Source organism: Heptranchias perlo, chromosome 5, assembly GCF_035084215.1.
Source record: "Heptranchias perlo isolate sHepPer1 chromosome 5, sHepPer1.hap1, whole genome shotgun sequence".
Taxonomy (NCBI): domain Eukaryota; kingdom Metazoa; phylum Chordata; class Chondrichthyes; order Hexanchiformes; family Hexanchidae; genus Heptranchias; species Heptranchias perlo.
In genome coordinates this window covers 51,089,409-51,116,915 of record NC_090329.1, presented here as the reverse complement: position 1 = coordinate 51,116,915, position 27,507 = coordinate 51,089,409, and the positions used below count along the sequence as shown (strand labels likewise).

Below are 27,507 nucleotides of genomic sequence, written 5' to 3'. Positions count from 1 at the left end.
TCAGAACAGAGACGGAGGGGGACAAAATTGGCAAGAAAATAAGTGACAAGTTAGGGCTAGGAGAGTGACACATGTATGAAAGAAGTGTTTGGGGATAAATTTAATGTCATGTTGGAGTCTAATAAATATCACGGCATCGGCATAAATGAAGGATACTTGACCAGGCTCAGCATGGTACCTGATACACCTAATAAACACATTATGTTATGCATTCCTGTCATATTCTGGTTATACAATGGCTTTTCAGTACCTTTTTTTTTTAAATAGATGGATGGATGGATTTCTTTCCTGCAACAATGTGGGGGAATAAATGATTTGTAACTGGTTTATATATTAAGTGCTACACTGAGATATATGCGGCAGTAAGAATCAGTTTGGGAGAGAGACAAGTTTTGCTAGGTTTTACGGGAGTTTTTTCAGAAATGCCTTAAATAATTGGGAGTTTAATTTTGGAACCTAGATTTTGATGGGAGATGGGATAATATTTTGGTGAACATCGCCAAATAAATGTCAGGATCAGATCAGATTAGATTAAGAGATCAAAAAAAAGAAAACAATGTACAAACAATGATTAAATAAAGACAAGGTATAATAAAATTAAAGACAGGTGTTAATGCATGTTTGTGGAAGTGAATGAACAGAAAACTAACTGTTTGGTGCATCTTCATATTCTTACTGAATAAGAACCTTCTCAAGGCTCTTGTATAAGCTACAAATTATAGTTGGACTGGAAGCACTAACATTAGAGAATAAAACACAGCACACAATTTATTTATTTTAACTCCTTTAATGTCAAATATACATTTTACTCATATTGAAAATAAAATACTTAAAAATTTAATTCAAATATACATTATGCATATTCTCGTCAATAGCATCACTTTTGATCAGTGATAAGAAATTATATTCAGTTAAGCCCAGAACATTGCATTTATGACAAATAAAATAGATCATTCAGCTAGTGATTTTCATACATAATATATCTCAGCATTCTTTTATTCCTAGTTTATTCTGTTGTCTACCAACTTAGTTATTTGTTAAGTGTATACAGTCAAGATTAATATTGATATATAGCACTTATGTAATATGTCACAGTAGTAAAATCAATATTTTCAGCAGTTGAGCCACTATGTAGTAACACCAGTTAGAGAGATTTGAGTAGTACACTGGCTTCAGTTTGTTTCATGGCATATGTTAATATTCTATGCCTTATTACAGCTGTTAAAACCTATAGTTGTAGCATGGAAATAAAAATAACTAATCAGATCACGATTATAATAAAAGTTTGGAAAGAGCTTTGCTCAACAGAATGGACAGTTAGCCTAATAGCGGTGAGAAAATAAGGTGCACTCTTTAAACAGAGTGCTCACACAATGTTCAGTATCGACCCAGATGGTATTCAAATGCTTGCACTCTTTTTGTTACTTGATCTAGTATAAAATAGTTAAGGATAATTCCATTAGGTTGCTCAGAATTACTTTATAATAGTTATGAAAAATATACTATTATGAAGTGTCTACAGAAATATACTATAAAGATTACATTTCATTTTTATTTAATTTTTTTCTTTCTAAATATTCCAATTTTTACTATCTTTCTAATTCTTTCCTACAGGCATGACAGTGTGATAGTAGGTGTCATCCATCTATACCCCTCTGTATCATCCCCTAGTTTAGCATGATTCTTCATACGGAAGGATACGAATCAGTGCTGATTTTTCCACTTCCATAAAACACTCCATGTGAATGAATACCAGCTAAACTTATCCATTGAGAACAGCCAAATTTTAACAATACCCTCCTTCTGAGATTCCAGTGTTCTGCTACATCTATCAGTCTGCTAAAAAGCTAAAGTTTGTGTAGTATAACAAAGGTAATATGACCTTATTATATGGTACTATTTCTTCAACAGCTGTTTTTAGCTTCTGTTAGATTTACCAAGCCAATAAAAACTAGTTACAAAGTCCATTAAGCAATCAACAGTGAATAATCTGGATGAAGATAACAAATTAAGCACTAAAAGGATATGTTTGCTAGTCAGTGTTTGAAAATTAGATTGGACATTCCTTTGGAAATCAAGAAGAGCTTCACACTTGCATGGATCTTGAACAGTGATTTTTCTCTGAGCTTCTTCTGCAAAGTAAAATTCTATTTTGTGATTATATGCATGGTTAAGATTCAATCTTATTTTCAGCAAATGACTAATAATTTAATTGCTTTTGTTAAATGGAATAGCAAATAGTTCAGTATTTTTAAAGTTAAAATTATCCATGCAGGAATGTCAGAGGAAATGGAGTTCATTAAAATCTCGATTCACGCATACATAAATGGTCAGTAAAATGCTGCATGACAAGAATATTTTAAAAGTGAGACAGGCAAGTGGCAGGAAAATGAAAGTGATATAGTTTCCATTCATTAAAGAATCCTCAAGATTAGAGTTAATTGACACACCATGGCAGGTATAAATTCTTCCATCAAATTAACATAACAATGCAAATCTGTCACCAACTTTAACCCAAATAGGACTAAGGATAGAAGAAACAATTTCTCATCATCTTGTAAAAAATAGCAAGAGTAATATTGTGGAAAAGTGTTCTAAAAGAAAACTAAAAACAAGTATTATATTTGAAATAACATGCAATGTCACAAAAGCATCCATTTCATGCATTAACTAAAGAAACAGACAATTAGTGGAGTAAGACCAGATAGATCACAGCATAATTTTTAAAATCTTACCCCTTTACTTTACTTGAACAATACATTGAAAAATACAACAATAAATGTGGCTCAGTAAGCTGTTTTCTGTTCTTACCACTGCAGATTTTAATCTTTAATTTGTCTGTAAATATTTTGATTGTGTTAAAATGAGTACTGTGAAATATATGATTCTCATCCAGGTTAGAAGCTATTTCTTGCATTTCAACAACATTGACTTTTCCACACCCATAACATGTATTTTTATTCCTGAGAAAACAACAATAATCTTAATTATATGCACATTTCACTAAATTGAATGTATCTTACCCATAAAAATTGAAAAAAACCAACATTCATTGCTGTATTTTAAATGGCTGCAATAACACAAGCTAATCTATTAAAAATGTTAACATCGCCCACGTGAATTTTTAAAATACATATTATGTGGGTAATGTTAGCAAAGCTGCAATTAGTGCCCTGAGAAGGTGGTGGTGGACCTCGTTAGAGATTATTTGTACAACTGAGTTTCTCGCAAGGCCACATCAGAGGGCATTAAGAGTCAACCATGTAGTGTTTGACTAGAGTTATATGTAGCAGATCTCCTTCCCTGAAAGACATTAATGAACCAGTGGGTTTTTACAACAATCTGGTAGCTTTCATGGAAATTATTTTCTGGTGCCAGCCCACACATTACTAGATTTAGTGAAATCACTTTCGCAAGTTACATGGTGAGATTTGAACTTGTTCCAATGCAGCACACCGGTTGGGGCTCTGGATAATTTGTCCGGCTTTGACTCGGAGCTGGCCCACTGGTGAGTTCTGGGAGAGGTGGGAGGCGAATGGGAGGAGAAAGAGCGAGGGCTGCCAGCGGCCCACAGAATTGCTGTGGAGCCAGGAGGAGCACTAATTTGATGCCACTAGACTGGTAGTCTTTCAATTGTCTGTCTGTGTTGATTTATAACAAAGATAAAATAGTTTGATCTTGCAGTGATTAAAAGGTATTTAAATAAGGAAACACTTAGCACCAATTTAAAGAAAAGCCACTGGTTTAACATAAGTTCATAACTACTAGGTACAGTCATGTATACGTTATGGTACTGGACTAGCAAACCAGAGGTCTTGAGTTCAAATTTCACGATGGTAAATTGTGAAATTGCATTCAATAAGGTAAGTTTTAAAAAAAACGAAACTTACCTCTTCTTCTACGGCCTCCAACAGTCCCTTTCAGGACCAGTGGTTAGGCCGCTGTAGACCCTGAAAAACTGAGTAGACCATACGCAGAAGCATTATCAGACAAAATTTGACACCAAACCATATAGGAGATAGATTTTAAAGAGTGTCTTAAAGGAGGAGTCAGAGGTAAAGAGGCAATGAGGTTTTGGGAGGAAATACCAGAGCTTAGGGCCTAGACAGCTGAAGGCACAACCGCCAATGGAGGAGCAATGGAAATCGGGGATGTGCAAGAGGCCAGAATTGGAAGAATGCAAAGTTCTCGGAGGGTTATAAGGTTGGAGGAGGTTACAGAGATAGAGAGGGACGACACCATGGAGGGATTTGAAAACAAGGATGAGAATTTTAAATTTGTGGCGTTGCTGGACCAGGAGTCAACGTAGATCAGTGAGCACAGGGGTGATAGGTGAACGGGGCTTGGTGCAAGTTAGGATACGGGCAACAGAATTTTGGATGAGCTGAAGTTTACAGAGGGTTCAAGATAGGAGGACAGCCAGGACAGCATTGGAATAGTCAAGTCGGGAGGTAACAAAAGCATAGATGAGGGTTTCAGCAGCAGATGAGCTGCAGCAGGGGAGGAGAGGGGTGATGTTACGAAGGTGGAAGTGGTCGATCTTGGTGATGGAGAGGTTTCGGGGTCGGAAGCTCAGCTCACGGTCAAATAGGACGTCGAGGTTGCGAACAGTCCAGCTCAGCCTCAAACAGTGGCCAGGGAGAGGGATGGAAATGGTGACTAGGGAACGGGGTATGTGGCAGGGGCCGACACAAGATACAATGTTTACCAAATAATCTCTGCAGTTGCATAAGTTCTACATTTCATCTCGAAAGGTAAGTACAATATTTCATACATACCTTGTGCTCTGGCTTCCTTTGCATGCTCTGATACATCATTTGAGAACAACCATCTGTAAATACTATAGCTACTTTGCAAGCATTGAACAATGAGGATTTTGTGTCTTGAGGTTCACTGAAACTATTTTCCACCCCAGTTGGAGCTTATCCAGCCATTATCCTTTTGCCCAGGTATTTTAGGCAACTCAGTTTGTTTGTCCTCAGTTGTACCCAAGTGTTGCGAATTTGGTCCTGACACCACTGGAGTGCTAAATAAACCCAACAAGGGTTATGCCTATTGCCTACACCTATTGTCAGGTACTACGCACACAAAAGATAATCAAGTACTCTAATTCCATTGAACCATATTGAAATCAGATTCCTCAACAATTCACCCTCAGCGCAATGTCTTACATCAGTTTGGTAAACCATGAGTACAGGGTATGTTCTGTTTGCTGGCCCAAATTCTTACACAAACTGAATTGGTGTAGCAAGATCATAATAACGATTTATTCCCTCTTTAGATCCATTGAGCTAAATACAGCTGCAAAGTAACTATTTTTTTCTCAATTGCTGCACTGTGATAGTAAATGTAGTCATTTCATTTACTTACACCATTATCATGAAAAGAGTGTTCAGCTAACCTTTGTTTGTTTGCTTTCATATACAATGCAATGATGTAAATTCTGTCAAAACACACATTGCTTCACTTTTGTGACTACATCATGACACACAACTCTTCTGGCTTTTCCCTCTTCCCAAATGAGAAAAGGTTTGCCCAACACTTTATTTCACGAAAATAGTGCCCCTTTAATTAAATACTGAAAGCAGGATATCAATTATGGAATAAGCTATTATTTTTAACCACAAAAAGAAAGTAGGTAATATTTATTCCTCATAACATAATGTCATTAGTTTCATAGTTAGTGTTGATGCTCTTTTGCAGTCCACCAAAGTAACAGCAATTTATTCCTTTATCCTTCCTCCCATTATTGGAAAGAACAGGAACAGGGAAATTGCAATGATGCAAGTGCTGCCAACAGAATCTTTAAAACTTTTTCTCTGATCCATTGACCTCACCTCAGCACCTCCAATAATGTTATTTCAAAGAGGACATAATAATGGTATTATGCTGCCAAGCTTTTAAAAGTTACAAAGTGAAGCAAAGGAGTAATGGGGTATGGATTTTATCCTCCCACTCCATTGAGTTGCATTGCACTGGACACAGTTTTTCCTATAGAGGGAGATATATCAGAGGAAGAACTGCCAATGAATCACCCCATAGATCTCCTGGTGGTTAGCTTCTGTGGCTTAGACAGAAACATGTAAAAAGTCTGCCCACCCTCTTGGCCATAGAAGGTATATGGCTGCTGTGGGCCAACTGGGGGCAATTAGAAGGGAACAAGCCATCAAAAAATAATGTTATGACAGGAAAAGAATTCAAATGATCTTTCAACCATCTTCCAGCAAAATAAATATGTATTTTAAATGATCAATCCGAATGAGTTAGGGGTCAATTTTAGGATGGCCGAGCGGGTGAGTTCGTGGCGGGGGGTTGCTAAAATCGTGGAATCCCGGAGTGGGTTCGGAGCCCGGCTCCAACCCGCCCATTTCCAGGTTCCCCAATGACGCGGTTAGATCCGCGCACAGCCCCCGCATGCAGGACTCCCGCCGGCTTTATCCCACTTAAAGCAATTATTTAAATAGTTCAGGTCATTTGCAGACCTGATTGACATGATATTTTAGGAGGGGTGGGATTTTCATCTCAACAGAGCGTGTTTCCCGTGCTGGGGGAAACACTCCCAGTTAAAACAGATGTGTTGCAGCCACCAGCCAGTGCGAGCTGCAAAGGTCCATTTGACAGGTAGGGGGGAGACCCTCACTCATTGCAGGAGGCCACTCTGTCACTTTGGACAAAGTTTGGCCTGCACCACCCTCCTCCTAACAATCAAATTCACCAACTTGGAAGCTCAACCCCAGTGTGCAGACACATTTATCTACCTTGCGGACCCCCTCAAACGTACATCTTCCAGATGGGGGCCGCCATAGCTGCAGTCATGACCTCATCGGAGGACGAACAGCATCACCAGCCTCGCCGGCCACGCCATCCACCTCAGACATGTGGAGCTCCACAACACAGTGCTGTGACACATCCACCTGCACAGCAGGAGGGAGGGCAACTACAGAGAGAGATGCGTCGCAGAAGGCACAGCGTCTACAGACTGAGGCTCACCTTCCTGGAACTCTCTGAGGAGCAGTGCACACGGAGGCTCAGAGTCACTCGACATGTAGTCGTGGACATCTGCAGCCTCCTTGATGACAAGCTGCTCCCGGCTGGCCCGAGCACCGTCTTCTTACCTGTCGCTGTCAAAGTCACCACTGCCCTCAACTTCTTCTCCTCCGGATCCTTCCAGGGTGCCACCGGGGACATCGCCGGCGTCTCTCAGTCGTCTACACAAAAGAGCCCTGCAAATACACCTACACCCACTCTGCAATGACCTAATGGGTGGCATCAGGTGTGGGTCTTCATGGTGATCCTCAGGAAAGGGAATTATCGCACAAGCCAGACAAGATTTGCAAAGACGTGGCAGTAGTGGTGATAACAATATTTAATGTGAGTGGCAAAAGAAACAAACTTAAATGAAAAACATGACATTCCAACATATACCCTTGTGCATTCCCTTTGCCCTCACAAAACCTTAGCCTTACGTTTCTGGGAACCCCGACATGGTGCTACCCCTGTGGCATCAGCAGAGGTAGTGGCAGGTTGCTCTTGTCCATGCCCTGACCGATGAGATGCTTTGCACGGACGCCCTCTGGATTTCGGTGCCCGTGAGGGGCCCCTACAAAGACTGCTCCACCTGCACCTGTGCAGGGGCAGACGACCACCTGGAGAGGAGGCAGCATTGCGGGTACTGTTTGAGAGGGGGGCAACGGGTGAGACGTGGGAGCACTTTGAGTGGCGTCCCCACTTCCATGTCCCCTTTCGCTATCATCCCTCTCCGTGGCCAGGCCCACATCACTCCTTCCACCCTGCTGGATGACAGTTTGGAGGACTTGTGTGAAGACTTGGAAGGCCAGTTGTAACGTATCTGTCAGCCTGTTTAAGGTGGCAGAATGTTGCTCATCCTGAATCCGAATGGCCGTTGTCAGGGCCTGAATGGACTCATTGTTGAGCCGTGCTTGAAGCTCGATGGAGGCTAACCTTCCCTCCATCGCAGACATTCCCGCACTTACCCGCGACACTATCTCAGAGATGCCTTCACATCCCTGTGACAGTATTCCACTCATGCAGGAGTTGGACTCCTCCATTCTCTGTGCGATTGTGGAGAGTGCGCGTGGCAACTGTTCCAGTACCTCGGCAATGTGCTGCTGCCCCCGATGACTCTCCTTTTCATGGCTGGCCCCCAGGGTTCAGCATCTGGGTCCAGCTGAGCACAGCCTGGAGAAGAGTGCTCCCACCGACGCGGACTCTCCACAACTGCCCCTTCCACCAGGGTCTGCTCGTGCTCACATGTGCGTGGTGACTCACCGTGTGCAAGCCCAACTAAGTGAGGACAGGGAGCCACCGAGGTGTGTGTATCTGCGCTGGTGAATGGCTGGCTCAGATGTGACGATGCCCCCTCAGAGACCAGCAGGTCCTCTGAGGAATCGCCCTCCGCCATCACGGCGGTTGCCAATGGCCCTGCAAGAGAACAGAAAGCAATATTAAGCATGTGGACAGATGTTGAGGTGCTGCAGATGCCAAGTGATGTTAAGATCATTCGCTATCATGAGTGCTGAGTGTTAGATTTCTGTCACCAGCCGCTTGTGCGCTCCCAGTCTCGGCATCCGCCACGGACAGGCACTCCAGCGTATGGCTTAATTCCAGTGCCTGCTGCTCTGCGTCGGTGAGGACCACCTGGTGTGGAGGGCGCCCTCCGGTCCTTGCCCTCTCCTGGGCATTCTGGCATCTCTTCTCCTTTCAAGGCAAAACACAGAGAGGCATGATTGAGTGATGGTTGCATAGTGACCCACTGCATACATTGGTGTGGGTGGGGGTGACCATGAGGGAAATGCATGGGAGGGTGCGTGTGAGACATAGCCATGAGATTGTATGAGGATTGGGAACTGGTGCGGTGAGTAAGTGCAGGCAAGGTGAAGATGATGGTTGAGTGGACGTGAGGGGTGATGCGAGGGCGTTGTGGTGGCAGTGCAGAAGGAGTTGTGTGGTGGTGGAGGTGATGTGGAAGACGGAGTGTGGGAGAATGCGTAAGTATACTCGCTTTGGCTGACTGGGTTAGGTCATTAAAACGCTTCCTGCACTGGACCTAGGTTCGGGAGATGTTACTGCTGCTGGCGACCTCCTCTGCCACCTCGAGCCAGGCCTTCTTGGTGGCAGAGGCAGGGCACTTCCTCCCGTCGACTGGGAAAAACGATTCCCTCCTCCTCCTGACCCCATCGAGCAGCACCTGGAGTGAGGAGTCTGAGAACCTTGGAGCAGCCTTGCCTCTGGGCTGCTCCATGCTGCCAATTTGGTTGTTTGCTGCAGGAAGAGCATTGGAGGACTGCCCCTTTAAATAGGGCTCCTCCTGCTGACAGCCTGTGGTGCGGGCGCACAGTGTGCCCGCTGCGCAGGTCTGCAACGGGAAACCCAGAAGCACGCATAAGTACCTTCAATTAGGCTGAGATCATGTGCAGAGCACACCGATTTCACTGGGCGCGTTACCCACGCGCCCAGTCGACATCCCCTCTGCCAACCCGCCTCCCTCCTAATATCGGGGCCTTAGTCTTCAGCACTGTTTGTAGTCATTCCCCCATGCTCATCACTAGTGGCATAGCAACATGGAAGCAGGTCTCAAATGCATTTAACCAATATTAACCTACTTGGTGAAGTTTCATTCTAGTGGTCTGTTTTTCTGAATCATTCTTAGCTTTTAAGGTAGCACCAACACAGACTGTAAGTAAAATCTTGCTTCAGATATCTAGTAAACTAAGGTTTCTTAACTTCTGTTTTTATCAATTTTGTGCTCATCAATGTGAAGGATGTTAGTATTGGGAAATAGAACACCCTCCATTTTGGTCGGTCGTGTCAGTTTTGAGACTGTCCAGGCTCATGAGAGTACTCTTACTGGACCTATGTGACATTTTTACATTAGCCGCACCAGAGATCCTGTGCCCTGTCTAAGTAAGAATGCGAATTAGTGCCAAATTAGGGGCAGTTTTGTAGTGTGTACCTAAACCCACTGGGAAATCCATTCACATAGGATCCTTATAGCCGGTAGACAAAAGACATTTTCACCCCTTTAGTCTGGGCTAGATTTGAATCCAGGTTCCAAAGGTGAAGAGACAGTGTTTAATCCAGCTCTCCTTCCTGCAAGTCTGTGGAAGTGAACAAGCAGAACACCAAATTATTTGGTCCAGTCTGATAGGCAATCTTACTGAATACGGGCATTGTGCTGGATGTGTGAGCTTCATAATGTCACTCAGAGGTGCTTACTTCCATTTTGAAGTACTGTTTTCACTATTTCCTCCCATGCACTAAAGTAAAATTAGGAGCCTTTCACTGAGATGTTCTAGTGAAGGAAAATACTCTAAATATGGAATTCAGTACCTATGAGTGATTTATTAACATTTTTATAAATCAATTTAATTGCTTTTAAACACTAGTAATGAGTGGAGCAGCAAAAGTCAATTCAAAAACAGAAGTGAGCGGCTGCAGACGATAGTGAGAGCTGCCTGGAAAGGTGTAGAGAATGTGTTCTGAAACTTGTGGATAGCCATCCTCATTGATCAGGATTGATGTATTGATTTATAAACTGAACCAACTAATTTTATTTGAAATCCGACCAGCAGTTCCTGTATTTACTTCCAATCCCTGAATCTGTAGATTTCAATATCAGGACTGATGGGCTAATTCAGAAAACATGGATTTGATGACTTTGTTAGTATTTAGTAGGGCTGTTAAGTGGAGTGGCCTGTGGAAGTTTGGATAGAGAACACGTTAGCAAAATAGAAGTTGCATAAAAAGGAAGACAACAAAAAAAATCTATACCTATACTGCCAGAGTCTCATGAATTATCAACAATAAGACAAAGAAACATTTAAATCATCTCACTCACCCTGTTCTTTCGGTCCACATAAAGGACACAATCAAACCATTTTTATCTTCCCATTGGCTCCAGATCCATAAAGCAGCAAACAAACCATTCTAACGGCCTGAATGGTAGAATGGAGTCTGCTGTATTTTCTGTATTGGTGTGAAAGCAAACCTAATACTTCATATTTCTTGATTTTTCCTATGTTGGAACATGAAATAGCTTAAAGGAAGTATTTAAAAAAACATTTCCTTGTTTGGGCAATCTGTTCAACATTTTTTTAGTGTACAACCTATCAACAAATGGAACAATTATCAGTATCTACACTCACAGTGCGAGAACAAAAAGGAGACAAAATCTTCCCAAGAACTGTATAAGAAGGAAAGAATATACAGTATGATGATTATTTTCATATCATAAGGACAAAGGCAATTTTCAGGCTCAAACCACCTGCAACCAACTACGACCTCCCAGAACAACTCGTGTCCATCATGACATGGAAGACCCCTAGCGGTAAGTGGCTTACTTGAGCAGGTTTTCTGGTCCTCGTTCAAGTTAAAACCTGTACGGCACCTGCAGTAATAGGATGTTGTAGTGCTCACGCATATTTGCTCACAGTCATGATTTCCAATGGCGCAGATATCCACACCTGAAACAAGTATTTTTAAAATTGCATTTGCAGCAACATTAGATGGAAATAAAAGAAATATTAAGAACACAAATGACACATCTTGGGCCGGAATTTGCTGAAAAAATAATGGTTTGTGAATGATACACGTCATTATTAATGTGCAAATTGTCCAGTAACTTGTAGCGAGGAAGAGATACACCGTGCGAATCGCCACAAGTTGCTGGCCAATTTGCGCTGCTATGCCGTTAGCATCACAAAAACGGCATCTCATGCTTAATCTCCCCATGAGTTTCATGAAGTTGCTGCATTTGCACATTAATTGCCCATTAAACTCGCCACAGAAAGTTAATTCTAGTAATTAACAGCGTAAGTACCCTTTTGACATGATAATTGTTAATGACTGCTAATCAACCTCTCTGGGCCAGAAAATGAACAATTAAAAGTGTGGAATCTCATTCCTTCAGGTAGTGACTTGTTGGAGATTTTAAAAATGTCAAATTTTTAATTTTTAATTTGTTTTTCTTTCTTTTCCTTCCTGTCTCTTTTTTTTTCTCTCTCTCTCTTAATCCAATCTTTCTTTCCCTCTCTTTATTTCTCTTTCTGTACCTGATTTGACATTGAATTCACCCACTCTAATTCACCCTCCTTCTCAATCATTTCTCTGTTTCCTTCTCAATCCTTAAATCTCTTTGATTGAGGTGATAGACTATTGGTCTTGTCGTTCACCAAGATCTCAGATGCCCCATTGCCCTCACCACGCCGTTATCAGCTCGCATTTCCAGCAACTTACGGAGCAAAAAAACTTTGAGCTGAACGGTGCACGCCACAAGATGCCCCACTCCAGCAAATTCTACAACAAAAGCTTAACTCCTTCTTTGTACAACAACAATAAAAGTAGCCTACCGAACCATTCTTTACTCTCCAGTATTAAATTACATGTTTTAGTGAACCTGGATCTTATGTAGCAAGTATTTTAACCTTGGCTGTTTGATACAATTCTATGATCTATCATTGAGTATTTGAACTATGGTACCTGTAAGCACCATTTTAATTGAAAAGCATAAATAAATAAGCTGTTGAAAAATAAGCAATCAACGGTCGTCACCACATTTTCCTTGTTAGGGCAATCCATTCAACATATGTCTAGCAAAAGGCTTTTCTTGTTTTTACAGATACTTAGTAGGCACAACAAAATCCAAATTTCAATGCTATTGTGGTAAATGTGAGTTTTCATTTATTTATTTTCTCTCCATTCAATCTTTGCAAGATTATTCTGAGGCTACATTTTAATGATCTTTATTTTGATGATCTTCATTCTTTCTCGTTTTTTGTTGTCTTTGAAGAGTATTTTCTATATTATCGTTATAATGTTCATTGAGACATGTGTTGACTATATATATTAATTGGAATGTTTTGTATGCATGTTTATTCATGAGGTATGGTAATAATACATTTATTGACCCAGTGCTTACCAGTTAACATCAATAAACTGCACAGTATTCATTTATCATTTAATTTTCAGCCAGCAATTCTGAATTGGTACATCTGCTTTCAGACATTAAGTAAACATAGAATCATAGAATGATACAGCACAGAAGGAGGTCATTCGGCCCATCGTGCCTGTGCTGGCTCTTTGAAAGAGCTATCCAATTAGGCCCACTCCCTTATTCTTTTCCCATAGCCCTGCAAATTTTTCCTTTTCAAGTATATATCCAATTGCCTTTTAAAAGTTACTATTGAATCTGCTTCCACTACCCTTTCAACAACTTGCTGCATAAAAAATGTCTCCTCATCTGACCTCTGGTTCTTCTGCCAATTACCTTAAATCTGTGTCCTCTGGTTACCGACTCTTCTGCCACTGGAAACAGTTTCTCCTTATTTACTCTATCAAAACCCTTCATAATTTTGAACACCTCAATAAAATCTTTCCTTAGCCTTCTCAACTCTGAAGAGAACAATCCCATCTTCTCTAGTTTCTCCACATAATTAAAGTTCCTAATCTGCCTGTTATCATGCATTCAACTGTCCAAAATTATTCTAATAGATGATATGTGCAAGCTTTACTTCATGAGTAATGGTACAGTTCTACCTGCATTATTCATTCGCAGCACGCCTGTTTTGGGGGGGTGGAGGTGGGGGGCAGGAAATCGGGCTTCACTGACACCCTTAAAAGGCAGCCAGCACCCCTTAAAGGGGAGGGGCACTCTGGCTGCAGACTATAGGGAAAATTTGTAAGGAGACAAATGGCTGTAAGAACAGCAGATTGGGCCCAAAGATTCCCTGATGGCGCTTTGGAGGCCCTGGTCCATGCGGTGGACAGGAGGAGGTAGAACCTGTTTCTCCGGGGGTGGGGGGGGCAGAAAGCCATCCAGGCAATACCTCCACTACCAGTGAAAAGAGGTTGCAGAGGAGGATAATGCCAGGAACTTAGCTCCCAGGACTTGGTTGCAAAGCAAGAAAAAGTGAAATAATCTCATCAGAGTTGTGAGGAATCTTATCTCTCCTCACACCTCCACCACTTGCAAACTCACTGCTCACAACACTCCCCTCCCCCGCTTCCCTTCACTCTCCTACAATCACTGCACCACACTTCACTGCACCTCCTTCTCCTCATACTCACATACTCTGCACCTCCTACTCTCATCACTATTGCAACACTCACTTCCTACACCGTACATCTTCCACACAACATACGAACTATTCAACTATGACAGTCACATTCTCAAAACACCTCTCAAGGATGTCACTAACACATTCCCTTCTTTCTTGCAGGAGAATGTCACACACAACATGCAGCAGGAGGCCATCACCAGAGGAAGCTGAGCACACGTGCTCACCCTTTTCCCTCTGGAAGAAAACATGCTGGCCATCACGGGCAGGGGAAGAGTCATATGGCAATGCTGGAGGAGACGTCATGTAGCGTTTCTTCATACCTTATCCTCTTTTGCCTTCTTACTTCTATCTCACCCTACACACTCTGCATGACATACTGCAGCTGCTTTCAGCAGCCACTCATCTCTCTCTGCTCTCACTCTGCTTACCCTTCACACTAAAAGCTAAACCTTGCCCCTTTCTTTCATTTTAGATGCTGAAAATGTTGATGCCCCCTGTGCACTTCAGAAAGAGGAGGCCAGCCTTCCTAAAAATGCAGCGTCACTCGATCTGACCCTAGCAATTACTAGCTCAGAGATTGGCACCATGTGTACTGTATAGGGTAGGCTAGAGGAGAGGTCTTCACATGGTGAATCACAAGAGTGCAGAATTTAGGGTAGGGGGATAGGATGCCGCAGGTGCCAGCTCGCTGGAGGGCGAGATCGCTCACTAGTTCTCCTTCAGCGGACTCAGATGCAGACTTTGAGGGCCAGGCTATGGAAGAACGGTTTGGACACACATAAGAAATGCTAGATGTACTGGGCAGCCTGCCAGCGAGCTTGCATGCAATGACACACCATGGAAGAGTCCAGCTCCAAGTTGTATCAGGGCTTCATGCAGAGCAGGGAGCCCATTCTGTCCAACATGGAGCAAGTGGTCAGTTAAATCGGCTGCCATCTTGGCTCTGGGAACTAGTGTTCACAAGGACTTCCACAACACCTTGGCTCCATGGGAGAGGGACTTGCGGTCGTCATTCAAGATGACAGCATGACTGCTCCCTCACCACCCAGACTGTCCTGACCCATGCCGAGATGCTGCAGTCTGCAGCCAGGCCCTTGAGGCCCAGAGCTACTTGATGTCACCCACCACAGCCATCTGAAGTGTCCTCAATGGAAGTTCAGCAGCCTTCCACCTCCCAAGCTGTAGACACTGGGGAACATTTTATAGAAGAACAAGGATAGGCAAACAAGCACACAAGGCAGGTACTAAGGGGTTGCACAAGGGTAATTCTTAATTATTCCTGTTAAATATTATACACAGATAGAATTGAGTTGTTGGTTTTTTTTTGGAATTTGGTGTTGGTGTTAATATTTACAGTGAAGTGAGAGCAAGTCACATAAGGTTGGACTGAAGAAAGGCAATCGGATAGTGGTAGTAAGGACTGTGGTGACAAGGATTGTGGGAAAGTTGGTGTATTAGGGATTGGGGGTTTGGTGGTTCACGTAAGGCTCTCTTGGATGAGCTCCTCTCTGAGAGGTCTAGCATCTAGGGCCACTGCGGTTGATGCTGCTCCTCCTCCTCCTCCTACACTCCTTGCTTCCCAGTTGGTGGTAAGGGCCGGACCTTCATTATCGCTAAGTAAGCAGCATAGAATACAGCACACGACCACAAGCCTGGAAACGTGGTCAGGGTTGTACTGTAAAACTCCTTTAGGGGGGTGTAGGCAGCGGAAGCGTTGCTTGAGCACGCTGATGGTCTGCTCGATAAAGTTTCTGGTGGTGACGTTGTATTCCAACTCTACCCCTGTGCCCGGGTTCCTGACAGGAGTCATGAGCCATGTCTGAAGGGGATACCCCTTGTTGCCCAGTAGTCAGCATGTGACCTTATGGCCTGGTTGGACTAAAGGTGGCATAGATGGTGCAAAATAAATGAATTATGACTGCCTCAGGAAACCAGGTGCAGATCTGCATGATACACTTCCTGTGGTCACAAACAAGCTGGACGTTGAGGGAGTGGAATCATTTTCTATTCCAAAAGACGCCAGGATGGTATTGGAGAGCATGCAAGGCAGGTGCAGTCTATGGCAGCTTGGACCCTGGGGAAGCCTGCAATATGGGTAAAGCCCAGTGCTTTCTCATCCTGCTTTGCTCTGTCCATTGGGAAAGTAATTTAGCTGTTCCTCCTGGCATAGAGAGCCTCAGTCACCTTCCTGATACAACGGTGAACAGCAAACTGGGAGATGTCGCTGATGTCATCTGCTGCTGCCTGGAACAACCCCATGGCATAAAAGTTAAGAGCTACAGTGGCCTTGATGCCACCGGAGTGCTGTACTGCCCTGCGTGAGTTGTGGCTTCAGCAGGTGACATAGCTTGGTGACAGCCTCCTTTATGAAGCAAAGGCGCTTGACACATTACTCTTCAGTGAAGTTAAGATAAGAGAAGTACTCCGTGAAGACCTGCTGTGGATATGGTCTCCTGCACAATTCCCATCCTCCTCCCTTTTCTACCAGCTGCTCCTGCTCTCTTCTGTCTTCTTGGCTGCTCCCTCTCATCCTCCAGCCCCAAAGGCAGCCCTACCTGCCCACCCATGATTCAAATAAAATGGTTTTGAAGGCATACAAAGCATTCCAGCAGCAGTAAAAAAGCATTAGCAGTATTCATAAATCTGTTGTAGAAGACAGAAAATAGGTTTAAAAAAAACCCAGAAGTTTACAACAAGCATAGGACCCTAATTTAAATATTATAATGAGACATTTTAATACTTCCAGTGTGCGCCCTAGATGTTTACAGAGAAGCCTTATCCAAGATGGCAGGCAGCACACTTCTGGCTCAAAATGAGGGCGCGCACGCCATCCGCTATATTGGACACTTAGGTGCCCATTTTTACGCCTGTAAAACAAACACTACAAGATTCAATTTCTAGGCCAATGTCTTTACGAATTATTTTGTTTTGACATTATATCATTTGTACATAGAATGTTTAGAGCTGGTCATATGACATTGATTCGATGTTGACACAGGATAAATTCCCTTTACTTTTGAGTACTTATTTACAAATATAATTTGAAGCACATTTGGATCTGGATCTGGAGTCAGGGCTCAATCAGAACAAAAAGAAGTGAAATACACTGGAGGAGGTCTTACTCCCTTTCACTTCAGAGTCGATTCGGGCCTTGACACACAATTTACATTCCATTACTTTAGCATCGGTGCAAAGCTGAAACTACTTCACATAGCTCTAAACTTAAATTACATAATATTTAGCATTAAAGTACCATTTCCACCAAATAGTCCCAATTAAAATTTATTTTAAAAATTATGGCCCAGAATTTCCTTGGAGCTGTTCGCACTCCACTGCTGTAGCTTCATTAGAAGTGCAATGGAAACCCCATTATGTGCATAAACAGGGTTTCTGCCGCATTTCCAGTGAAGTTATGGTGACAGAGCGGGAACAGCTCCAAGGAAATTTGGGCGTACGTTTAAAAAGAAAAGCATAAATTAGTCATTTATATTTATATTTTCAAACTGAAAAATAAATGACTATTTTAATATTTAATGAGTTGACCATGCTTGAAATGTGCTACTTGCTAAGCTTAGTAATAGTATTGTTTATGCAATTCATTGTCTTTTTTCATTGTAACTGTTGAGTTTTGTGTTCATAAAGGAATCTATTCAAAGTGTGAACTGGGTGTGTGTATTTGTGAAAGAGACAATGGGGATGAATTTCCATGGGGGTTCTCCCACTTGTCCAATCGACCTCCGGCCATTTACTTCATTTTTCTGTGGTTTCTGTGACTCTTCTGCCAAAGTTACAGTGGATGAGCAGGAGAACATCCACAGAAATTTACCCCCCATGTGTTATCATTTCTATTTATATTGAGATGGATTTATTAGTCAATTATGTATTTGTTTTCCATTTGTTGAATGCTTTCTTGGATTTTGCGGCTTTAGAATGATTTGTTATTTTTCTGAAGAGCTCTCATTTTCTTTGAAGCTAGGCCTCAACTCTTCCTTTCATTGAACCAATATAAACTACAAATGCTGGATAGCAAAACTTGCAAATTACAGTAGGCAATAAAGGATCCTGGAAAAGTACAGTACAGTATTTGACCACTATTTTATTCACTTAATATGCATCTCCATATTTTAGTGACTCCAGGGATAACTTACCGCAAAGTGTCTCCATGAACCTAGAGGTCAGCTTCTCGATCACACCATATGTCTCCACATAAAAGACATGATCATCCAATGGTTCACTAGCCATTAGTTTGAGGGACTGCATGTCAGCCCTGTCCACCCCAACAGCATAGATCTCAATACCAGCTGCCCGAGCCCTTTCAGCTATTTCAGCCACCTGGTCCTGGGGCCGCCCATCTGTCACGATGATGGCTACTTTGGAGATTCCAAGGTCCTTAGATCTTGCGCCCGCAGCCTCTGTGAAAGCCTTGGTCATAGCACTCTCAATGGCCAAACCTGTCATAGTACCAGTGGAAAGGGTTTCAATTTGAGAAACTGCCTGCTTCATGTCTTTCTTGGTAGTGTAGGTGTTGAGCATGAACTCTATCTTCACAGTGCTTGCGTAGTTGATAATTGCCACTCGGGTACTGTCAGGTCCGACATCCAATGTGTCTATCATATTGGCTAGGAAGATTCTCACCTTCTCAAACTCCTGGGGTCGGACACTACGGGAGCTATCGATGATAAAAACCAGATCATGGGGTCGACTTTTACATTGTGATTCTGTGAAATGAACAAATAAGAACATCTAAAATACAGTGTATGTAACCAATCAAAATACATATTTTACACATTCATGAAAACATAATATATTTATATATTTTATATGACACTAGTAAATTGCATGTGACATTGTCTACATCCTGTTGATGAATATAAGATTTTTATGTATAACATGGCAAAAGAGTTGGGAGAGAGACTCCAGAACCTAGTTCCACAGAGCCACCTACTGGCCAGAGCCTGTAACTACATTGTGACATTTGACCTAGCAAAATTGAATGTAGCAAAATATTAACATAGCAATTTGTAATGGTAAATGTTGACAGAAAAATGTGACCAAAATCGTAACAACAGGAAGTAAGATTTGTGGACAGTGTATATACAATGCAAATTTAAAAAAAACATTTAGATATATTCCCTCGTTTGTTCCTCCTCCCCGATGCTCACAGTGTTGAAATCAAGACTCATCGCACTGTCTCATAATATAACTCATTCTTTCCCAGGACCTTAAAATTGTGGACTGCTTACCTTCCTCAATCTTCCCTTCCTCCTACAATCTATAGGCTTTAAAAATCCAAACGTGCTATCACCAAATGGCTACATCTTGATCTACTTCACCTTCTTTCCTACTTTTTTCAACCATGATGATGTCCTGCACTATGGGGTTCCTCGTAACAAAATAATCAATTTGCAAATCTATAAATGAATTGTAAATCCATCACTAAAAGCATACCTGAACCTGTCATCTTGCACATGGTTCTAGCAGTCACATGAAAAGTAGGTAACATTTTTGCTGCTGGAATTCTTGAGACTCCTTACAGAAATGACACCTAACAGGAGACTTTATCTAGTGAGTTTTACTTCCTGTACTGTGAATAGCAGTGCAATTATGCAAAAAAGGATAGCCCATCCTGCAGAAGTGAGTCTCTATTTGATGCTTTAAAATGTTGAAAGGTTGTCTTGGGTATGTCCAAGAACATATCTGAAATTCAACATTTTTTGTTTCTTGTCATGAACAATGACCAGCCCCCCATTAACATGAGTAGATTGTATATTCATGGAGGTCATTATGATAAACTCAAGCACATAAAAATATTCAGCTTATCAAGGCCATGCCTTTGACAGGCTAACTCACTGTATCATTGATCACACATAATTTATTTAATCTTCTGAGGGAAAGGTCTTTAAAGTGTATTCCTGATCCTTAAAGTAATCGAGTGAAGTTCTAGACTATCAGTTTAGTTTTACAGCCAGTGGTATTCAACCTGACTAGCTTTTGCTAATAAATAACAATGATCATGTAGCAATTGTAGCGAGACATCACAACAACAAATTACATTTATACGGTAATTGTCCAAAGCACTTCACAGAGGATAAATGGATGATGAGCAGCGGTAGAAAAGTTAGGAGAGATGACCAATAGCATAGACAAATAGATAGGTTTTGAGGAGACTTTTGAAAGGTCCAGATGTTTAGGGAAAGAATTCCAGAAAGAAGGATCCATTTGGCTGAGGAGTCTACGACCATTGTTGTAGCAAAGGGAGAATGAGATGTACAGGAGGCCACAGTAAGAGAGATGAAGTAAATCAAGAAGTAACCATTTAGTGATGGCTAAAGATGCAGGCTGGGATGTAAGGCTACTGCAGGTTACAGAGGAAGGGAGGGGTGAGACTGTTACAAATTTTAAGCCCGCCTTAAATATTGCCTTGGGTTCAGCAATGCTGGTCACTCTGAGTGGTCCCCATATCTTACGTTCAGGAGTTGCATGTACTGCCCAATATTTAATCATACGATAATATAACCAGTGGAAGGGTGGGCAGAGTGTAACAATGAATCCCCTTATGATAAAAATTGGTCATCAGGTCTTTCACATGTGTACTCATGTGCACTTCTCCAATCTTTCAGTAGGCAGACTGAAAGCACTTTAGTGAGACGAGGCCAGATACAAATCGTTAATCTGCTTTATTTTATAAACAGCAAATGAAAGTACAATATAAAAGTTATAATCAAAACTCACTCATTTTACTTAACTTCAAACCCCTCCACGTGAATAAGGAGAAAACAATAAAACCACGTCACACTATCCCACATTAACAGGCTAACTTCTGGTTCTGACCAGCTCTGAACTTAAGACAAATTATTTATTGTCCCTTGTCATTGTGGAAAACAGTAAGGATAGTTCGGCCAAGGCTTCTTCGACAGCACCTCCCAAACCCGTGACCTCTACCACCTAGAAGGACAAGGGCAGCAGGCACATGGGAACAACACCACCTGCACGTTCCCCTCCAAGTCACACACCATCCTGACTTGGAAATAAATCGCCGTTCCTTCATCGTCGCTGGGTCAAAATCCTGGAACTCCCTTCCTAACAGCACTGTGGGAGAACCTTCACCACACGGACTGCAGCGGTTCAAGAAGGCGGCTCACCACCACCTTCTCAAGGGCAATTAGGGATGGGCAATAAATGCTGGCCTCGCCAGCGATGCCCACATCCCATGAACGAATAAAAAAACCCATCAATTTCCCCTTTGTAAGTAAGATTCTAAACCTGTGTGAACTCACTTAATTTTAAAGCACAGTGCTTAAACAGAACTTATTCCCAAATCTTTTCTGTGGAGGAATTGTCAAAAAAAATCCCAAAATGTGGCAGAGACGGTGAAGAGATTTGGGTGAAGATTTTGAACTCAGTGCATTTCAGTGGGAGTTGGTTAAGGCAGGGTAATGGAGCAGGATGTGAGGTAGAGTTCACAGTTAGGTTTGGCATTGAAAGTATAAAAGTACAGAAAAACAATCCTTGCTTTCTCTATAGTAACCATCAAATTTCAAAGTGATGACATGGTCAGTGGTTGGTATAAAGGAGGAAAAAACGAGTATGTTCACCTTCCCTTTCAGTTTGTTGAATTTTTAAAAAGTGAAGACGTACCCCAGTCTCATTTCGATTTCGGTATGCACATAGAAAATATGGGCTTATAAAACGTCATTGTATTTTACTGTCCTGCAGAGAAACACCTGGACTTTTTGAGGCTGTGGGGTAAATTTCCGCGGGCATTCTCCTGCTCGTTCGCGGTAACTTCAGCTCAAGAAATGTTTCTTCCACTTTACCGGGTTCCCGTGGCTCTGCCGCTGAAGTTCCGCGGGCGAGCTGGAGAATCCCCACGGAAATTCACAATGGGACGGTTCTGTTTACATCAAAGGGAGACCAAAATTTGTGTCAAAAGTCAGAAACTCTAGTGCAGCCACTCATGGCCGTTTTTGTTAATGGTAAATAATCTTTCATTGATGAATTTCGCTACATGCGATAGCTTCTTCCATGAACATGATCAAGTTTGTCTGTCTTCCTTCACCACTGCTGACATTGGCCAAATTCGAAGTAGCGTGACCATAGTTACTAAGATTTCTTTAGGAACAAAAGTGTAGTTTCTCTGCCCCTACTCACATGGATATCGCGAACCCTGATATCTTATATGGTTAACATTGCATTTTCTCTGACCAATTTTTTTTTTAAAAAGCTTGCGAGAAAAATAGGAGATAATTTCAGAATTGGTTTCCTTGGTTCTTAGCCTGGCTGGGTAATCGCGTCGTTTCACATGACCACATCCTGGTTTGAATTGGGAGGAGGGTAGATGCTGAGAGGATGTTACCCCCTCATGGGGGAATCTAAAACTAGGGAGCATAGTCTCAGAATAAGGGGTCGCCCGTTTAAGACAGAAGGAGGAATTTCTTCTCCCAGAGGGTGGTGAATCTTTGGAATTCTTTACCCCAAAAAGCTGTGGAGGCTGAGTCATTGGAATACATTCAAGGCTGAGTTAGACAAATTTTTGATCAGCAAGGGTGTCAAAGGATATGGGGAAAAGGCGGGAAAGTGGAGTTGAGGTAAAAAATCAGATCAGCCATGATCTCATTGAATGGCAGAGCAGGCTTGAGGGGCGGAATAGCCAACTCCTGCTCCTATCTCTTATGGCCTTATGGTAAGAGATAGCATGGAGAAACAAGAGTTGTAGAAATAAAAGAGCAATCAGAAAGGTGAAGAGAGAGACAAATCACAGAGAATGCAGAGAAAAAAAGTATTCGAATGTCTGGTAGAGAGGAGAGTGACAAATAAAAATACTAAGAGAGGAAGAGAGGGAGCGAATGGCAGTCAAACAAATAAGAAAATCAACTGAGAAAAACAAGAGGAAATCAAAAATGAGAGACGTGTAAATAGTCAGAAAAGCAGGTTAATTTTCACAATATGCTGCATTGCATGCAATATATATATATATATATATAAACCACCCAGGAAATACAGGAAGATGCAAGGCAACTATTTAGTCTATGGGAAAGATATGATGATATTAGAGTGTTGTGGTGCACCAGTTGTTTGCTATTCAAGTTTATATCATCTGCCAACACGGTGGTCAAATTTTGGCTTTCTTCTGTCATTGATACCCAGTTTTACTGCCTAAATTTGCATCACATCACAAGAACATAGGAAGATAGGAACTGGAGTAGGCCATTCAGCCCCTCGTGCCTACTCCGCCATTTGATAAGATCATGGCTGATCTGTGATCTAACTCCACATACCTGCCTTTGGCCCATATCCCTTAATACCTTTGGTTGCCAAAAAGCTATCTATCTATCTCAGATTTAAATTTAGCAATTTAGCTAGTAACAATTGCCGTTTGCGGAAGAGAGTTCCAAACTTCTACCACCCTTTGTGTGTAGAAATTTTTTCTAATCTCACTCCTGAAAGGTCTGGCTCTAATTTTTAGACTGTGTCCCCTACTCCTAGAATCCCCTACTCCTAGTTTCTCTCTATCCACCCTATCTGTTCCCCTTAATATCTTATAAACTTCGATCAGATCACCCCTTAACCTTCTAAACTCTAGAGAATACAACCCCAATTTGTGTAATCTCTCCTCGTAACTTAATCCTTGAAGTCTGGGTATCATTCTAGTAAACCTACGCTGCACTCCCTCCAAGGCCAATATGTCCTTCCAGAGGTGCGGTGCCCAGAACTGCTCACAGTACTCCAGGTGCGGTCTAACCAGGGTTTTGTATAACTGCCGCATAACTTCTGCCCCCTTGTACTCTAGTCCTCTAGATATAAAGGCCAGCATTCCATTAGCCTTCTTGATTATTTTCTGCACCTGTTCATGATACTTCAATGATCTATGTACCTGAACCCCTAAGTCCCTTTGGACATCCACTGTTTTTAACTTTTTACCATTTAGAAAGTACCCTGTTCTATCCTTTTTTGATCCAAAGTGGATGACCTCACATTTGTCTGCATTGAATTCCATTTGCCACAGTTTTGCCCATTCACTTAATCTATCAATATCCCTTTGTAATTTTATGTTTTCATCTATACTGCTTACAATGCCACCAATCTTTGTGTCATCAGCAAACTTAGATATGAGACTTTCTATGCCTTCATCTAAGTCGTTAATAAATATTGTGAATAATTGAGGCCCCAAGACAGGTCCCTGCGGGACTCCACTGGTCACATCCTGGCAATGTGAGTACCTTCCCATTATCCCTACTCTCTGTCGCCTTTCGCTCAGCCAACTTCCTAACCAAGTCCGTACCTCTCACTAGATTCCATGGGCTTCTATCTTAGCCAATGGTCTCTTATGTGGGACCTTATCAAATGCCTTCTGGAAGTCCATATAAATAACATCCATTGACATTCCCCTGTCCACTACTTTAGTGACCTCTTCAAAAAATTCAATCAGGTTTGTCAGGCACCACCTACCTTTCACAAATCCATGCTGGCTCTCTCTGATTAACTGAAAATTCTCCAGGTGTTCAGTCATCCTATCCTTAATTATAGACTCCAGCATTTTCCCCACAACAGATGTTAGGCTAACTGGTCTATAATTCCCTGGTTTCCCTCTCTCTCCTTTCTTAAAAAGCAGAGTGACGTGCAATTTTCCAATCCAGAGGGACAGTTCCTGAATCTAGAAAACCTTGAAAGATTATAGTTAGGGCATCTGCAATGTGCTCACCTACTTCCTTTAAAACCCTGGGATGGAAACCATCTAGTCCTGGGGATTTGTCATTCTTTAGTGCTATTATTTTATTCATTACTGTTGCTTTACTTATGTTAATTTTATTAATTGAGTCCCTGTCCCCGATTCAATATTAGAAGAGAACTCTCCAACTATTATGACCAGGACAATAATGGTAATTCAAAAAACGAACTTCATCTGACAGGAATTGTAAGCAGAATTTTCATGGCCTAGAAAAGCACACCATTAAGAGGTTAAGAGAATAAAGGCTCAATTTAATCTATATGTTATTTATTACATAGCGCAAAGCCGAGCAGTATCGGTGTCATTTCTGAGAATTGCACAAGGTGGGCAACTATCATTAAACGGCGCAGTCAAACTTTGGAGCCAGTGACAGCAGGTCCACTGGAACATCACTCTGCTATCTGACCACTGACTGCGGTTTAAAGTTAGGAAAAAAAACTTTCTAAATCTTGTTTAAAATTCAAGAGGTGGACAGTGCAGCAGCTGCAGTTATGCCGCAGCCGATGTGCACTCGCTGGCAGAATAGGAGCTACCTCTTCCAAACGAAGGGTTGGAAGCATTATACCGTACATCTGGTACTGGCGCGGTGCAAAAGATACCAAAACGCGCACATAACTTGGCATAAGTACATAGGTTATTAGGAAAATAACAGCTCCTCTGTAACTCTCACACACCGTATCACAGGTTGTGGCTGGGAACTGCGGATTTTAAGTCCTGTACTTTACCCCTGAATGACATCAGAAAGGAATTTCAGAAACGATGCAGGAGACAATCACCCCAAGGGCAACTTTACAGAGTATTGCAAGGATTACCCTAGTTTTTCGATTATCTAGCAGTGTTAGAAATAATTTAGTATGAATAAGATTTCCATTCAAAAATATGGATTCTGCTTTGATCAATCTGATCAAGAAAAATTTAAGTTAAACGTATAAAGAAAGAATGTGTATAATCTCGAGAACTGTATTATGATGCCCAGAAGCGACATGGCCTATTTTATTTGCGCTTATTTGAAAGAATGATTACAGTTTACTTACGGACACATAACATTGATCGACGCCAATAATTATAGGATCCAAAATTCAGACTTGGAGAGCAGGGCTTCTCAAGTGGAAATGGAAATGAATATCAAGTGAAAGAGAATACAATACCATAATGATGTGACACACAGTGTGCTTAGACACGCATGAAGTGGTACTGAGCTATTTGCCTCCAAGTTCTAACCCAAATTCCCAACAAATCCCTTGCAGTCAAACACTTTACCGTCTGATTCTTTTTATTCTGTTGTGTTCTGACATGTCATTGGACGTTGGTTAAATAGATTATGCGTACTCAACAAATCATATTGTTTGACCTGATAGACGTAAATTTGATTGATGATAAATTATTAAAAATATGCAATTGAAGCCAAATGTGTTACAGCCAGCAGTGGCAGTTACAAAGCTGCCCAATCTGAAATATAGATGGAAATAAATGAAATTCACAATAATTATAAATTTGTTTGAGTGTCGAATTGAAAACATTTATTTCTCACAAAAGCTATTTGTAGTATCGAGAAATGTTCTGTATTTGGCGAAGTGCGGAAAGTGCTGCTATTAACTAAAGAAGTAGGTCTATTTGATAGAATTAAACATGATAAAGTTATTTATTTAAATTTATTTGTCGAATATATTACGTCGTAATATCTGTTTTTCGGGGATCTACTTGCCAAACAAGCAATTACCGACTTTTAAAAAATAAAACATTTCGACAAGAGTTGCCATCACTAACTAGTCAAATGGAAACAATTTAAAATAATCATGTTCAAACGATAGGAATTCAAACAAGAAACCATCTGTGTAAAATCATAGATGACTTCTTTGAATGAATAGAATGGCTATTATTCCTATCCTACAGATGATAGAGGGAAGCTTCCTCTTATTTTCCAATGTACCTTGCACAACGTTACTGCGCTGTGGGAGAGCTGGTTTGGTGTATCCGACGGTCGGCGGGCGTTCAATCCTCTGGGTTGAGACCCTCTGGGTTGGGACCCTCTGATAACGGTAATTAAGTCCACGAACTTGGACGATGACCACAAGGACACAGCAGAGAACGCCGCTCCACAACAGCTTCATGATGTATTTCTCTTTTTTTTCTCACCGTCCTTCTCTTTCTGACGAGTATCCGAGAGTTTTGCAGCTCACTTGGAGATTGCAGCCAGTCTGAGTAAACTTTAAATCGCTCAGGATGGGCCACGTGTGAAATACTGAACCAATCACCAATAAATATTTTAAAGACGAGAGGAGTGAATTCTGAGCACGATCCAGTTGACGATTCTTGAAACTGGGTTTATAATCCCACCCCCACGAACCATTGCCAAGCACTCGACCAGAACCAAGGGCTTTTTGTGTGACAGTGGGGAAGACGGTGAGTGGGGTTTGGAATTTAAAAGTGCACATTTGGTTTAAAACTGTTCAGTTCTGTTCATTGTTTTAATACAAAGAGCCAAAATAAAGATAACTTTCAATACAACGGTGAAACTAATACAAATATTATCATCCCGTATCAATTTAACGCTTTTCAACGTTGAATGTCATTATATGGGGTATATATAGCTTCGGGGACAAAAAAAACATAAAAATCAGAAAGAGGCAGACTCATGTCATATTTCTTAACTTTCAATTTTCAAATAAATAAGGAAGATCTGTTGGATATTTCCGAATC

At 41.6% G+C, this 27,507-nt stretch overlaps 1 protein-coding gene and 1 long non-coding RNA gene across 2 annotated transcripts in view; both read right to left on the bottom strand.

Moving 5' to 3' along the window:
- Nucleotides 1-27,507, bottom strand: part of LOC137321368 (uncharacterized) — a 230,284-nt gene that overhangs the window by 138,449 nt on the left and 64,328 nt on the right. The window lies entirely within an intron of this gene.
- matn3a (matrilin 3a) lies at nucleotides 1,918-26,918 on the bottom strand. Its single transcript, XM_067985328.1, has 4 exons — nucleotides 26,738-26,918; nucleotides 18,227-18,796; nucleotides 11,361-11,483; nucleotides 1,918-2,132 (listed from the first exon to the last, which is right to left on the bottom strand). Exons 1-4 carry the CDS (start codon nucleotides 26,916-26,918, stop codon nucleotides 1,918-1,920), a joined length of 1,089 nt encoding a protein of 362 aa, XP_067841429.1.